Source organism: Callithrix jacchus, chromosome 13, assembly GCF_049354715.1.
Source record: "Callithrix jacchus isolate 240 chromosome 13, calJac240_pri, whole genome shotgun sequence".
NCBI lineage: Eukaryota > Metazoa > Chordata > Mammalia > Primates > Cebidae > Callithrix > Callithrix jacchus.
Genome location: NC_133514.1, coordinates 61043816 through 61057693, shown reverse-complemented (window position 1 = coordinate 61057693; position 13878 = coordinate 61043816). Strand labels below are relative to the sequence as shown.

The window sequence follows — 13878 nt, the reverse complement described above, 5'->3', positions numbered from 1 at the left end:
ATCCCACTCTTCACATAGTTAAAGTTCCCCAATAAAACTATCCCTCCAACCTGCCACACAGAGCCCTAAGAATTAAGAGAAATTGCTGAACTATAAAATTCCTGGTTAATTTAGGTGATGATATATTTCCAATTGAGTATGCTTTAAGAAAAAAAATTTACTTTATCATATTAATAGACTTCCATTTATTGAAAACATGAGCATATGATACCCTGCTACCCATCCTCTTTCATGAAAGACATTTAACCGCCGCTTTCTTGGTACCAATGGTCTTCACTTTTTAGCATGAAGAACTAAGAAAAGCGTCCTGATACTATGTCAGAAAACGTGGGTTCTACCCACTTTCTAATTCAAGCACTTAGTGGTTCTAATAACTGCCCGATCTTTTTCAACCAGTGTTGTTCATCTCAGCCATAGGACAAAAAATTATCTGAGTGAATATGTTCTCATTTTCCCAAAGATAATAATAATAATTCTATTCTAGATGCATAAGAAAAGTTTATTTATAGCATACAATTGATAGCTTAGGTGGACAAAGTCTGTTTATCATTTTACATCTTTGGTGGGTCTTTAGTTTCTTCATCTGTAAAATGAAGGGGTTGTGCTAAACACTTGTGAACATCCTTAGCACCTCTTTCTTTTTGTTTGTTTGTTTGTTTTATTTGTTTTTGTTTTGTTTTGCTTTTGAGACCGAGCCTCATTCTGTCTCCCAGGCTGGAGTGCAGTGGTGCAATCTTGGCTCACTGCAACTTCCGCCTCCCAGGTTCAAGGGATTCTCCTGCCTCAGCCTCCCAAGTAGCTGGAATTATAGGCATGTGCCACCATGCCCAGCTAATATTTGTATTTTTAGTGGAGATGGGGTTTCACCATGTTGGCCAGGCTGCTCTCAAACTCCTGACCTCAAGCAGTCTGCCTGTCTCAGCCTCCCAAAGTGCTGGGATTACAGGCATGTGCTACCATGCCTGGCTGTGATTTTCTATTATCTGCAGCTCTATTGTCTGTCCTCTGTGTTAATCCAGTAGTAACTTATCACTAGAGATTTGTGTGAGGTAATCATAGCTATCAATATTTTAATCAGTTAACATAAAGTTAGATTTGAAAACCTAATGGTAAGTTACTATTGTTTTTTAGTTTCTGTACAGTTTGGTGTTATTGGGAGGATTAGACCAAATTCAGCAAATACTAAGCACTTACTTTGCACTTTGCAAAATTTATGATTAATCAGTATAAAATGCTTAATGGCTTTCATAAAATGTGAAAGCAGCATAGAAAGCTTTCTACGATTGATCGCCGTGATTCAGAGGAACAATACTGGTTGAACAGGATCAGGCAAAATGGAAATTTTAAAATGAGTAATGAAGTTGGACTAAAGAAAACAGGGGTTTGATCTAAAGGTACTTTAGATGGAATATTTTTCTTGTGGGACAAAGTATTTATTTGAGCAGTTCCTGGTTGGAGCCCCATAAAGGTCTCACATGTGGCTTGATGTTCTAGACCAGGGGTCAGCAAACTACAACCTGCAGGCCAGATTGGGCCTACAGCCTGCTTTTGTAAATAAAGTTTTATTGGAACACAGCCACCTCATTTATTTTAGTATATCTTTGGCTGGTCTTGCACTACAATGTCAAGATTGAGCAATTGTTAAGGAAACCATTTGGACTGCCAAGCCTAAAGTAATTATTATTTGGTTCTTTACAGAAAAAGTTTGCTAACTTCTGTTCTAGACTCCTAGTTTCCTGCAGGACACAAAATGACTTTTTTTTTTTTTTTTTTTTTGGTCTGTTTAGGCATACCAAGAATTATTGTAAAGCTGTAATAACTAACACGTTGTAGTACTGATGCAGAAAGACCAATCTCTGTGATTAAGAGTGCAGACATAGATACATGACCATAGACATGAAACATGTGAGAGAGGCAGTATTTCCGAATAGTGGGATAAAATGAATTGTTCGGTTAATGAAGTTGGATCCCTACCTTAAACTCTACACAGAAATCAGTTCTAGATGGATTCAGAAGTTGATGTGAGGCTAACTTAACTTTTAGGAGAATTATAAGAGACTTTCTTATTATGCTATCTCCTAAAAGTACAAACACAAAAGGCAATAAAAAGTACAAACCACAAAAGAAATTATGTACAAATTTACCTTTATTAAAATTAAGATCTTCTCTACATAAAAGATATGGAATGAGAGTGAAAAGACAAGCCACAAACTGATAGAAGATGTTTTTTAAAACACAACTGGTAAAGGATTACCATCCTGATATATAATGGCCTCTGAAAAATAAATAAGTGGACCAAAGACTTGAAGGGGCCCCAAAAACATGTGCATCTGGTATGTATCAATAAAAATAACTTTTTGACATGAATGAGAATTTCACAAAAGAACCAAGGTGGCCAATAAACACATGAAAATATATGCCATATTCCACACTTAAGAAATTGACAAAAATTTAGTTTGATCATTACAAAATTGCAGCAAGGATGTGGAGAAATGGGAGTTCTAATTTACTGCTAGCAATTATGTAAATTGATAAAATAATTTTAGAAAATAATTTGATAATCCCCAAAACCAATGTCCACTCTAGGTATATTTGTCCTAAAGAAATGTTTACACTATATGCTAGGGGGCTGTACTTGGTTGAATGGTGCCCCCTGCAAAAGTCATATCTATCGTAAATTACAGAAGGTGACCTTATTTGCAAGTAGGATCTTTGCAAATGCAATTGGTTAAGATGAGATCATATTGGATTAGGATAGGCCCTCCATCTGATGACTGGTATCTTATATGAAGGCCATGCAGAGACAGGCAGATGTTGGAGTGAAGCAGCTACATGCTAAGGAACACCAAGGATTGCCAGGAGCCACCAGAGCTGGGAAGAGGCAAAGAAGGATTCTTCCTGAGAACCTTCAGAGAGAGCATGGCCAAGCTGACATGTTGATTTCAAACTCTGGCCTCCAAACTGTAAAAGAATACATTTCTGTTGGTTGTTGTTATTGTTTGTTTTTTGTTTTTGTTTTTGTTTTTTGAGACAGAGTCTTGCTCTGTTGCCCAGGCTGGAGTGCAATGGTGTGATCTCGGCTTATTGCAACCTCCGCCTTCCAGATTCAAGCGATTCCCTGCCTCAGCCTTCTGAGTAGCTGGGATCACAGGCACGTACCACCACACCCAGCTAATTTTTGTATTTTTTGTAGAGATGGGGTTTCACCATGTTGGTCAGGCTGGTCTCATACTCCTGACCTCATGATCCGCCAGCCTCAGCCTCCCAAACTGCTGGGATTACAGGCATGAGCCACCGTGCCCAGCCCACATTTCTGTTATTTTAAGCCACCTAGTTTGTGGTAATTTGTTACAATATCAGTATTTGAAATAGCAAAAAAACAAGAAGAAGAAGAACAAATAATGTGGCATATTAGTTTCCCATTGCTAGTGTAACAAATTACCATCAACCTAATGGCTTAAAGCAACACGGATTTATCATCTTAGAGTCCTTAAGGTCAGTCTAAAATGGGTCCAAAGGGCTGTAATATTTCTGGGGCCTTTGCCAGCTTCTAGAGGCCACCTACAGTCTTTAACTTATAGCCCCTTCCTTCATCATCAAAGCCAGTGCATGGCATCTTCTCTCCTCTCTGCCCTCCGCTGCTGTCCTTAAATTTCTTCTCTGACTCTGACAGTGGTGTAAGGACCCACCTGGATAGTGCAGGATAATCTTCTTTTCTCAAGATCCTTAACTTAGTCACATCTATAGTTTCTTTTGCCATGTAAGCTAACAGGTTCCTTTCTGAACTTAGGGCATGGATATCTTTGGAAAAGCTGTCACTCAGCCTGCCACACCTGGGAACAAACAAAACGTAATTACCAGCAAAATAAGTAAATGTTGATATATTCATTCTAGAATAGTATGCTGCAGTACATTGAATAAACTACAGCCATATGTAGTAACACAAAAGAATTTTAAAATAGTAGATAAAAAGTCATAGAACATTATATTTAATATGATTTGATAAATATGAAGGTTAAACCAGGTACTACTGAATCAATATGTTATTTAGAGATACATTTATCTCTCTGTGTGTGTAATAAAGGTATAATATAAATAAAAGCGAAACACCATTCAGACAAGAGGTTATATCTTGGGGAGGAAAAAAAAGGATACAATTAGGAAAGGGCACAAAAAGGGCCTACGTGGTAAATACAAAAAATTCTTTTTATTCCTTTTTTTATTTTGGAGATAGGATCTTGCCGTGTCGTCCAGGCTGGAGTGCAGTGGTCCAATCTTGGCTCACTGCAACCACCACCTCCAAGGCACAGATGAACCTCCTGCCTCAGCCTCTTGCATAGTTGCAATTACAGGCATGCACCTGGTTAATTTTTGTATTTTTAGTAGAGACAAGGTTTTGCCGTGCTGGTCAGGCTGGTCTCAAACTCCTGACCTCAAGTGATCTGCTCATCTCAGCCTCACAAAGTTCTGGGATTACAGGAGTGAGTCACCACTCCCGCCCTTTTTTATTCTTTTTTTAAAATGTTATCCTCTTGTTTGTAAAGTTTACAGTTAAACATTTTAAAAGAAATTAATATTTTTGCATTAACAATTGTTAATTTTCTTCACTAGAAACATCTTGAGGAGCAGATTGCTAAAGTTGATAGAGAATATAAAGAATGCATGTCAGAAGATCTCTTGGAAAATATTAAAGAGATTAGAGATAAGTATAAGAAGAAAGCTGCTCTAATTAAGGCTTCTGAAGAATGAAGATAAAAGGTTGATTATGTATATACATCCATAGTTCATAAAATTGTCTTAATAAAGTATGTTTTTCTCTCTCATTTCTTACTAACTTCAGATGGTAAGAAGACAAGGTAGTATAATTTAAATCAGGAGTTGATAAAATACAGGTTGAGGATCCCTTACCCAAAACTCTTGGGACCAGAAGTGTTTCGGAATCGGGTTTTTTGGGGTTTGGGTATTATTTGTAGATTTTGTGATTTTTGTGTTATCTTGAATACAGGACTCCTGTCTAAACATGAGATTTATTTATACACCTTATACACATAGGCTGAAGGTTATTTTACACAATTTTTTTTTCTTTCGAGACAGTGTCTTGCTCTGTTATCCAGGCTGGAATGCAGTGGCGTGATCTCCGCTCACTGCAACCTCTGCCTCCTGGGTTCAAGCAATTCTCCTGCCTCAGCCTCCCAAATAGCTAAGATCACAGGCACTGACCACCACACCCACTAATTTTTGTATTTTTACTAGAGACAGGGTTTCACATGTTGGCCAGGCGATTATCGAACTCCTGACCTCATGATTCAACCACCTCAGCCCCCCAAAGTGCTGGGATTACAGACATGAGCTACTGTACCCCACCTGTTTTATACAATATTTTTAATAATTTTGTGCATGAAGGTCAAGTGTGGCATTTTCCACTTGCGTTATGTCGGTGCCCAAAAACTTTCAGATTTTAGGCTGTGGTGGCTCATGCCTGTAATCCAAGCACTTCGGGAGGCCAAAATGTAAGACTTCACAAAAGTTTAAAAATAAATCAGGCATTATTGCACATACCTGCAGTCCAAGCTACTCAGGAGACTGAGGCAAAAGTATACCTTGAACCCAGGAGGCTGGGGCTGCCATGAGTTGTGTTCATGCCACTGCATACCAGCCTTAGTGGCAGAGCAAGACCCTGTCTCAAAAAAGAAAGTTTCAGATTTTGAAGCATTTTGGATTAGAGATGTTCTCAACCTACATTATGAGGGCCAAATCCAGTCACGACCACGTATTTACATATTGTCTGTGACTGCTTTCATACTGCAACAGCAGAGTTGAGTATATTCCAAAGAGACGACGTGGCCTGCAAAGCCAGAAATGTTTATTGTCTGGCCCTTTACAGAAAGTTTGCTGATCCCTTGTACAAATTATGCAAAGGTTGGCACTAACTAAACATTTTAATGACACAAAGCATATAGTACAACCCACTCCTGATCCAGAGCCCTGTGCTTTTTCAAGAAAATGAAGTTCTTTCTGACTCCATGCCATCTTTACTCTGAAACAGAAAAATATAGAATGTGAGAAACAGAAGAAATAATAAAAGAGTTCAACCCCCTCATTTTAGAGACAGGAGTTTACTTCTGGAGAAGCTCTGATTTCCTTCAGATTACACCTCTTAGAAGTGCTAGAAGTCACAATGGAACTGAACTTGAGCTGGTGCACAATCCTGGGTACAGCCACAGGAGCCATGAAAAATGAATATTCAGGATGTTAGAAAGTGAGGTATAAATTTCTATTTCAAATGTGAGTCAGAATGAAGAACATAAATACACCATAAAAACTTGGAATAGAATTACAGCAAGGCTTTAGGACAGGAGGTGCATTTAGTCAGAATGGAATGAAAAAAAGGTTACGGTTTAGGGATAACTAATGACAAGATTAGTAGTTACCATTGTATTGAAAAATCTTGACTTCTGACCCAATCTAATAGAACTTTCTTCAGTAGAAATGTTCTATCTGCACTATCCAGTGTGGTATCAGCAATATGTAGTTATCATGCACTCAAGTGACCCATGAAGAAAGTCTCAAAGATCTGAATAGACTTTTCTCAAGAGATACAAATGGCCAATGAGTATGTGAAAAAATACTCATCACTATTCAGATAAATGCAAATCAAAACCACCATGACATACCTCATGCCAGTTAAAATGGCTTTCATCAAAAAGGAAAACGGATTCTGGCGAGGATATGGACAAAGGTGAACTCTCCTCCACTGTTAGTGGCAATGTAAATTAGTACAGCCACCATGGAAAACTGGAAGTTTCTCAAAAAACTAAAAACAGATCCACCATATGATCCAGCAATCCCACTGCTGGGTGTATATCCAAAAGAAACCAATATATTGAAGAGATATCTGCACTCCCATGTTTATTGCAGCACTACTCACAATAGCCAAAATAAGGAATCAACCCAAGTGCCCATCAATGGATGAATGGATAAAGAAAATGTGATACATATACACAATGGAATGCTATTCCACCATTAAAAAAATGAAATCCTATCATTCATTTGCAGCAACATGGATGGAACTGAAGGTAATTGTTAAGTGAAGCCAAGCACAGAAACACAGATAACACATGTTCTCATTCATATGTAGGAGCCAGGAATGTGGATCTCATAAAGATTGGTGGTTACCAGAGAAAGGGATGGGTACAGGGAGGGAGGGATGAAGAGAGGTTGATAAATGAGTACAAAAAATACAGGTAGAGAGAAAAAAATAGATCTAGTGTTCAATAAATCAGTAGAGTGACTATAATCAACAAACATCTGTCGTGTATTTCAAAATAGTAGAGAATAATTAAAATGTTTCCAGCATAAATGTTTAAGGTGATGGATGTTCCATTTACTCTGATTTGGTTATTACACATTATATAAATTTATTGATAGCAAAATATCACATGTACCCCAGAAATATGCACATCTATTTTATTAATAAAAAATATAATTGCCACAGTCATGAAAAATGAAATCATATTCTTCACAACAATATGGATGGAGCTGGAGGCCATTATCCTTAGTGAACTGACTCAGAAATAGGAAACCACATACCATATTTTCTCATTTGTAACTGGGAGTTAAACAGGTACACATGGACATAAAGATAGAAATAATAGACACTGGGGATTCCAAAAGCGGGGGAAGGTGGAAAGGAGCCTAGGGTTGAAAAATTACCTATTTTACCTAGAAGCCCCAGCAATATGCAATATACCCATGTACATACAAGTAACCCCTGAATCTAAAATAAAAATTGTTAAAAAAAAAAGACTCAAGATCCTTGCCACTCAAAACCTGGTATGGAAACAGCAGCATCACCATCACTTGTGAGCTTGTTAGAAATGCAGACTCTGTTTTAAGAGACAGAGTCTCACTCTGTCACCCAGTGTGCAGTGCAGTGGTGTGATCATAGCTCACCACAGTTTCAAACTCCTGGCCTCAAGAAATTCCACCACCTCAGCCTCCAAAGTAGCTAGGAGATGCAAATTTTTTTGGAGACAGAGTCTCTGTCACCCAGGTTAGGGTGCAGTGACACCATATTGGCTCACTGCAACCTCTGCCTCCCAGGTTCAAGCAATTCTTGTGCCTCAGCCTCCCTATTAACTGGGATTACAGGCATGTGCCACCACGCCCAGCTAATCTTTTTGTATTTTTCGTGGTGGTGGGGTTTCACCATGTTGGCCAGGCTGGTCTCAAACTCCAGGCCTCAAGTGATCTGCCCTCCTCAGCCTCCCAAAGTGCTGGAATTACAGGCATGAGCCACCACACCTGGCCTTATTTATTTATTTATTTATTTATTTATTTATTTATTTTTGGAGACAGGGCCTCACTCTGTTTTCCAGACTGATCACAAACTCCTGGAGTCAAGCAATCCTCCTAACTTGGCCTCCCAATGTTCTAGGATTGCAGGTGTGAGCCACTGTGCCTGGTCCAGAAATGCATCCTCTTTCATCCCACCCCAAACCTACTGAATCAAAATCTGTACTTTTTATAGTGTATTAACATAAAATAAACTACATGTTTAAAGTTTTCATAAGTGTTGACATCTATATCTATAAAACCATCATCATCACAATCAAGCTAATAAATATATCCATCACCATCAAGAGTTTCCTTATAGCCCTTTGCCATCCATTCTCTCACCCTCCACCCCACACCAATCTCCAGGCAAGAACTAATCAATCACCTTTCTGTTACTATAGACCAATTAGTAAATTAGTAACAGAAACAGTAAATTGGTAACAAATAAATTTATAATATTCAAGAATTTTACATAAATATGTAATGGAGTATGTATACTTTTGCATGGCTTCTTTCACTCAGAATAGTTCTTTTGAGACTCACGCATGTTCTGTGTATGAATAGTTTATTCCTTTGTATTGTCAAGTAATTTTGCATTATATGAACATACTGAGTTTGTTCATTCACCTGTTGATGGCTGTTGGGTTGTTTATAGATTTTGCCTATTACAAATAAAGCCATTACGTACATTCATATACAAATGTTCATATGGACATATGCTTTCATCACTCTTAGTTAAAAACCTTGGAGTGGAATAGCTAGTTCATATAGCATAGACGCAAATTTAACTTTTAAAAATCTCGCCAGTGGCGGAGTGCGGTGGCTCATGCCTATAATCGTAGCACTTTGGGAGATCAAGGCAGGCAGATCATCTGAGGTCAGGAGTTCAAGACCAGCCTGGCCAACATGGTGAAATCCTGTCTCTACACAAATACAAAAATTAGCCAGGCATGATGGCAAGTGCCTGTAATCCCAGCTACTTGGGAGACTGAGGCAGGAGAATCACTTGAACCCAGGAGGCAGAGTTTGCAGTAAGCCAAGATCACACCATTGCACTCCAGCCTAGGTGAGAAAGGGAGTCTCCATCTCAGAAAAAAAGAAAGAAAGAAAAGAAAAACAAAAGAAACTCACTGGCTTGTCCAAAGGTAGTACATTATCTCAATTGTTTGTTCATAGTCAGTTATAGATCAAATTCCTTGTTCGACTCTTTCCCCCTTCTCACTACTGTACTTGACTAGTCTTTAAAAGAAAAAAGAAGAAAGGAAAAGGAGAAGAAAACGCACAAACTGTTTTCTAAATGGTTGTGCTAAATTATATTTCTACCTGCAGTGAGAGTTCCAGTTGCTCCAAATACTTACCGACACTTGGTATAATAGGACTTCTTCCAAATTGCTCATTACTTCAAAACATTCAATGTTTGAGCATGCTGCTTGTCAGAAAGTTCTGTCTTCTATTGGACCAAAATTTGTCACTTTGTAACTTCCTCTAGTTCCATGTTTCTATCACTGTGTAGTTGGGTAATTACAGTTTCTAATTCCATTGAGGAACATCAGTTATCTTTATTTTTTGTTATCCATCTTATGTTTGAGTCTATATTTGATTAAATCAGCTTTTCCCAATTGTTTTAATCTATTTGTTGTCTTCCTCACCTTCAGTGTTGTTATTTAAGTCTTTCTTCTATGGAAGTATTTTTTAAAATTTTATTTAATTTTAAATTTTGGAAGAATTTGACTTTTTAAAAGGTTACAGGAATAATTCAAATACTCCCCCTCACAGGAATTCCCTAGCTAATATTTCACTACAAACATTTATTTATCATTCTCTGCTCCTTTCCCTTCTGTTTATTTATTAATATCTTTTTTAGAGATAGGGTCTTACTCCATTGCCCTGGCTGGAATGCAATGGTGTGATCTTGGCTCACTGTAGCCTCAAACTTCAGGGCTCATGTATCCTCCCACCTCAGCCTCCTGGGTAGCTGGAACTACAGGTGTGCACCACGACATACAGGTTTTTTTTTTTTTTTGCCAATCAGTTTGAGCTTATAAGGTTGCTCAGGTTAGCCTTGAACTCATGACCTCGCCTTTGCAAATGCCACGACCTCCGGCGGGAGCCACTTTGGACCCCCAACAGCTATTTTTTTTTTTTATTATTTTTGCAGAGACAGAGTCTAGCTATGTTGCCTGAGCTGGTCTCAAACTCTTTGACTCAAGTGATCCTTCCATCTCGACCTCTCAAAGAGATAGGATCACTGTGCATAGCCTTTTTTCTTATCTTGACTTGCCTGTAAGTTGCACACATGAGAACTTTTTAACTCTAAACAATTCAGTGTATATTTCCTTAAAACAATGTCAGTCTTATACGATCATAATACAATTATCAAAATCAGGAAATTAATATTGGTAAATTAGTACCTAATCTACAGAAAGTACTCAAATGTTGCCAGTTTAGTTGACCCCAAAATGTTCTTTATTAGGATTTTTTTTTTCCCGGTGCAGGATCCAACCCAATACACACATTGCATCATTTCATTTAGTTGTCAAATCTTTTTGGCTCACTGCAACCTCTGCCTCCTGGGTTCAAGTGATTCTCCTTCCTCAACCTCTCAAGTAGCTTGGATTACAGACACATGCCACGATGCCCAACTGATTTTTGTATTTTTAGTAGAGACGGGGCTTCACCATGTTGGCCAGGATGGTCTTGAACTCCTGGCCTTAAGTGATCCGCCCACCTAGGCCTCCCAAAGTGCTGGGATTACAGGCATGAGACACCACAGCTGGCCCAAATCTATTTAATCTCCTTTACACTGAATGAGTTCCTCATTCTGACTTTGACTTTTATGTCCTTGGTATTTTTGAAGAGTAATTTATAGACTGTTTCTCAATTTTTGCCTAACGGATCTCATGATTAGATAGGATATCCACAGAAGTGATGTTACATTCCTTTCAGTGCATCCTAGCAGAAGGTACATGGTGTTGTTAACTTTAATCAGCTGATAGTGGTGGTGTCTGCAAAGTTTATATCTTCACCTTTGTAATTAATAAGTATCTCACAGGGAAGATACTTTGAAACCACATAAGTATATTTCTCATCAAGCTTTTACTTAACATCATGTCTCTTGAATGAATTATTACTGTGTTGGTTGCCAAAACATGATTTTTAAACTTCTATATTCTTTCTATAATTCCTTCTTATTAGTTGGTGTTCTACTAAAGGAAGAACTTTCCCTTCTCCACCATTTGTTCATTTGTATCAGTATGGACCCATGGAATCTGATTTCAATCAATGGGTTGTAATCCTGTAACTATCACTATTTATTTTTATGTTTAAATCGTCCCAGATTTGACCAGCAGGGTCTTGTCAGGCTGGCTCCTGCGTCCTTTTTTTGACATTTCTCCATCATTCTTTGAGCATTTCCTTACTTTCTGACACACTATGATGTTCCAGTCCCATCCTATACTGTCCCATGCCCCACCCCTGCAATCAGTCAATTCTCCAACAATCCCTGGTTCCTTTTAACGAACAATGATATTTAGAAACCAAAATCTGGGTCAAGCAGAGTGGCTCATGCCTGTAATCCCAGGCTAAGGATTGCCTGAACCCAGGACACCAGCCTAAGTAACACAGAGACCTCATCTGTACTTTAAAAAAGAAAAAAATGTCCGGACAGTGGCTCACGCCTGTTATCCCAGCACTTTGGGAGGCCAAGGCAGGAGGATCACGAGGTCAAGAGATCAAGACCATCCTGGTCAACATAGTGAAACCCCGTCTCTACTAAAAATGCAAAAATTAGCTGGGCGTAGTAATGAGCACCTGTAGTCCCAGCTACTCGGGGGGCTGAGGCAGGAGAATTGCTTAAACCCAGGAGGTTGAGGTTGCAGTAAGCCAAGATTGTGCCATTGCACTCCAGCCTGGGCAACAAGAGTGAAATTCCATCTCAAAAAAAAAAAAGAAAAGAAAAGAAAAAATTATCTGGGCATGGTGGCACCCTCCTGCACTTCCACCTACTCAGGAGGCTGCAATGGGAGGATAGCTTGATACTGGGAGGCTGAGGTTCAGTGAGCTATGATGGTACCACTACACTCCAACCTAGGCAACAGAGCAAGAACTTGTCTCAAAAAAAAAATATATTAAAAATCTGGTCACATAGGCCAGGCACAGTGGCTCACCCCTGTAATCCCAGCACTTTGAGAGGCCGAGGCAGGCGGATCACCTGAGGTGGAGAGTTTGAGACCAACCTGACCAACATGGAGAAACTCCATCTCTACTAAAAATACAAAAATTGGCCGGGCATGGTGGCGCCTGCCTGTAATCCCAGCTACTCAGGAGGCTGAAGCAGGAGGATTGCTTGAACCCAGGAGGCGGAGATTGCAGTGAGCTGAGATCGCACCACTGCATTCCAGCCTGGGAAACAAGAGTTACACTCCATCTCAAAAAATTTTTTTTAAATCTGGGCATATATGTGCTCATTGTTCCTAAGGTGTCACTGCTTTCAGGCCCTCTCCAAGGACAGAGCTAGAAAACAGAAGTATGCGGGCCAGGCACAGTGGCTCACGCCTGTAATTCCAGCACTCTGATAGGCCAAGGCAGGCAAATAACCTGAGGTCAGGAGTTTGAGATCAGCCTGGTCAACATAGTGAAGCCCCATCTCTACTAAAAATACAAAAATTAGCTGAATGTGGTGGCATATGCCTGTAATCCCAGCTACTCGGAAGGCTGAGGCAGGGGAATCACTTGAACCCAGGAGGCAGAGGTTGCAGTGAGCCAAGATTGCGCCACTGCACTCCAGCCTGGGCAACAGAGCAAGACTCTGTCTGAAAAGAAACAAGACGAGAAAATAGAAGTATGCAGGTACATACACACATCTATATTTATGTCTCTATCTGTATCAATATAATAAAAGCCAGGAGTTTGTATGAATATCTCCAGCTTTAATCCGACACCATACAAGTGCTTCACCATGAGCATAAGTTTCGATAAGCAAGAATTCACTGGCTTGAGGGCACTTTTGCAGAACACAGAATTTAATACCATGGCAAGGACCCCAGGGGATGGAAGCAAACTCACTGCTGAGGTGGTGACTCATAAGAGCACACATAAAATGATGGCCCTCAGTGATGTGGAAATGGCTGAGTTGCCCCGGCAGAGAGGAGAGGAAGAAATGGAAAGGCTGAGGGAAGTGGGTATGCTGGAATGCGTCTAACATGTAAAGCCAGAAGACCTCCAGAGGTCCGTGTTCCAAAGGAGGGCCTCGAGGTCATCCCATCCAGTAAGGCCATCAGGCCTGGTGAGGGGGTCTCCAGCATCACCAGGAAGTTTAGTGGTGCCTCCTCTGCAGGCTGTGGTAGGTGGGAGAGGCAGGTGCCGAGTGCAGCTCATTAACATTCATGTGTACGATGGAGCCCCAAAGTAGCAAAGGCCAGGAGGCTGCCACAATGATGGGCAAGGCCAGACAAGCTCTCAAGGGAGGCTTGACGTGAAGGAAATTGTGCAGGTAGTTATTAGGGATACTGCCCATAGGGGCAAAATACAAGGGCAGAGCTG

General features: G+C 39.7%; 1 protein-coding gene across 2 annotated transcripts in view; it reads left to right on the top strand.

The window, feature by feature from the left end:
• NDC80 (NDC80 kinetochore complex component) overlaps positions 1 to 4823 on the top strand; it is a 46771-nt gene extending 41948 nt beyond the window's left edge. The window contains exons 17-18 of one of the 2 annotated variants that reach the window (XM_078346911.1): positions 3791 to 3850; positions 4612 to 4823. In XM_078346911.1, the coding sequence (XP_078203037.1) occupies positions 3791 to 3850; positions 4612 to 4749 (198 nt within the window). In that variant the 3' untranslated portion in view covers positions 4750 to 4823. The remainder of the gene's footprint in view (positions 1 to 3790; positions 3851 to 4611) is intronic. The other variant, XM_002757095.7, reaches the window with a different exon arrangement.
• Positions 4824 to 13878: the final 9055 nt, after the last annotated feature.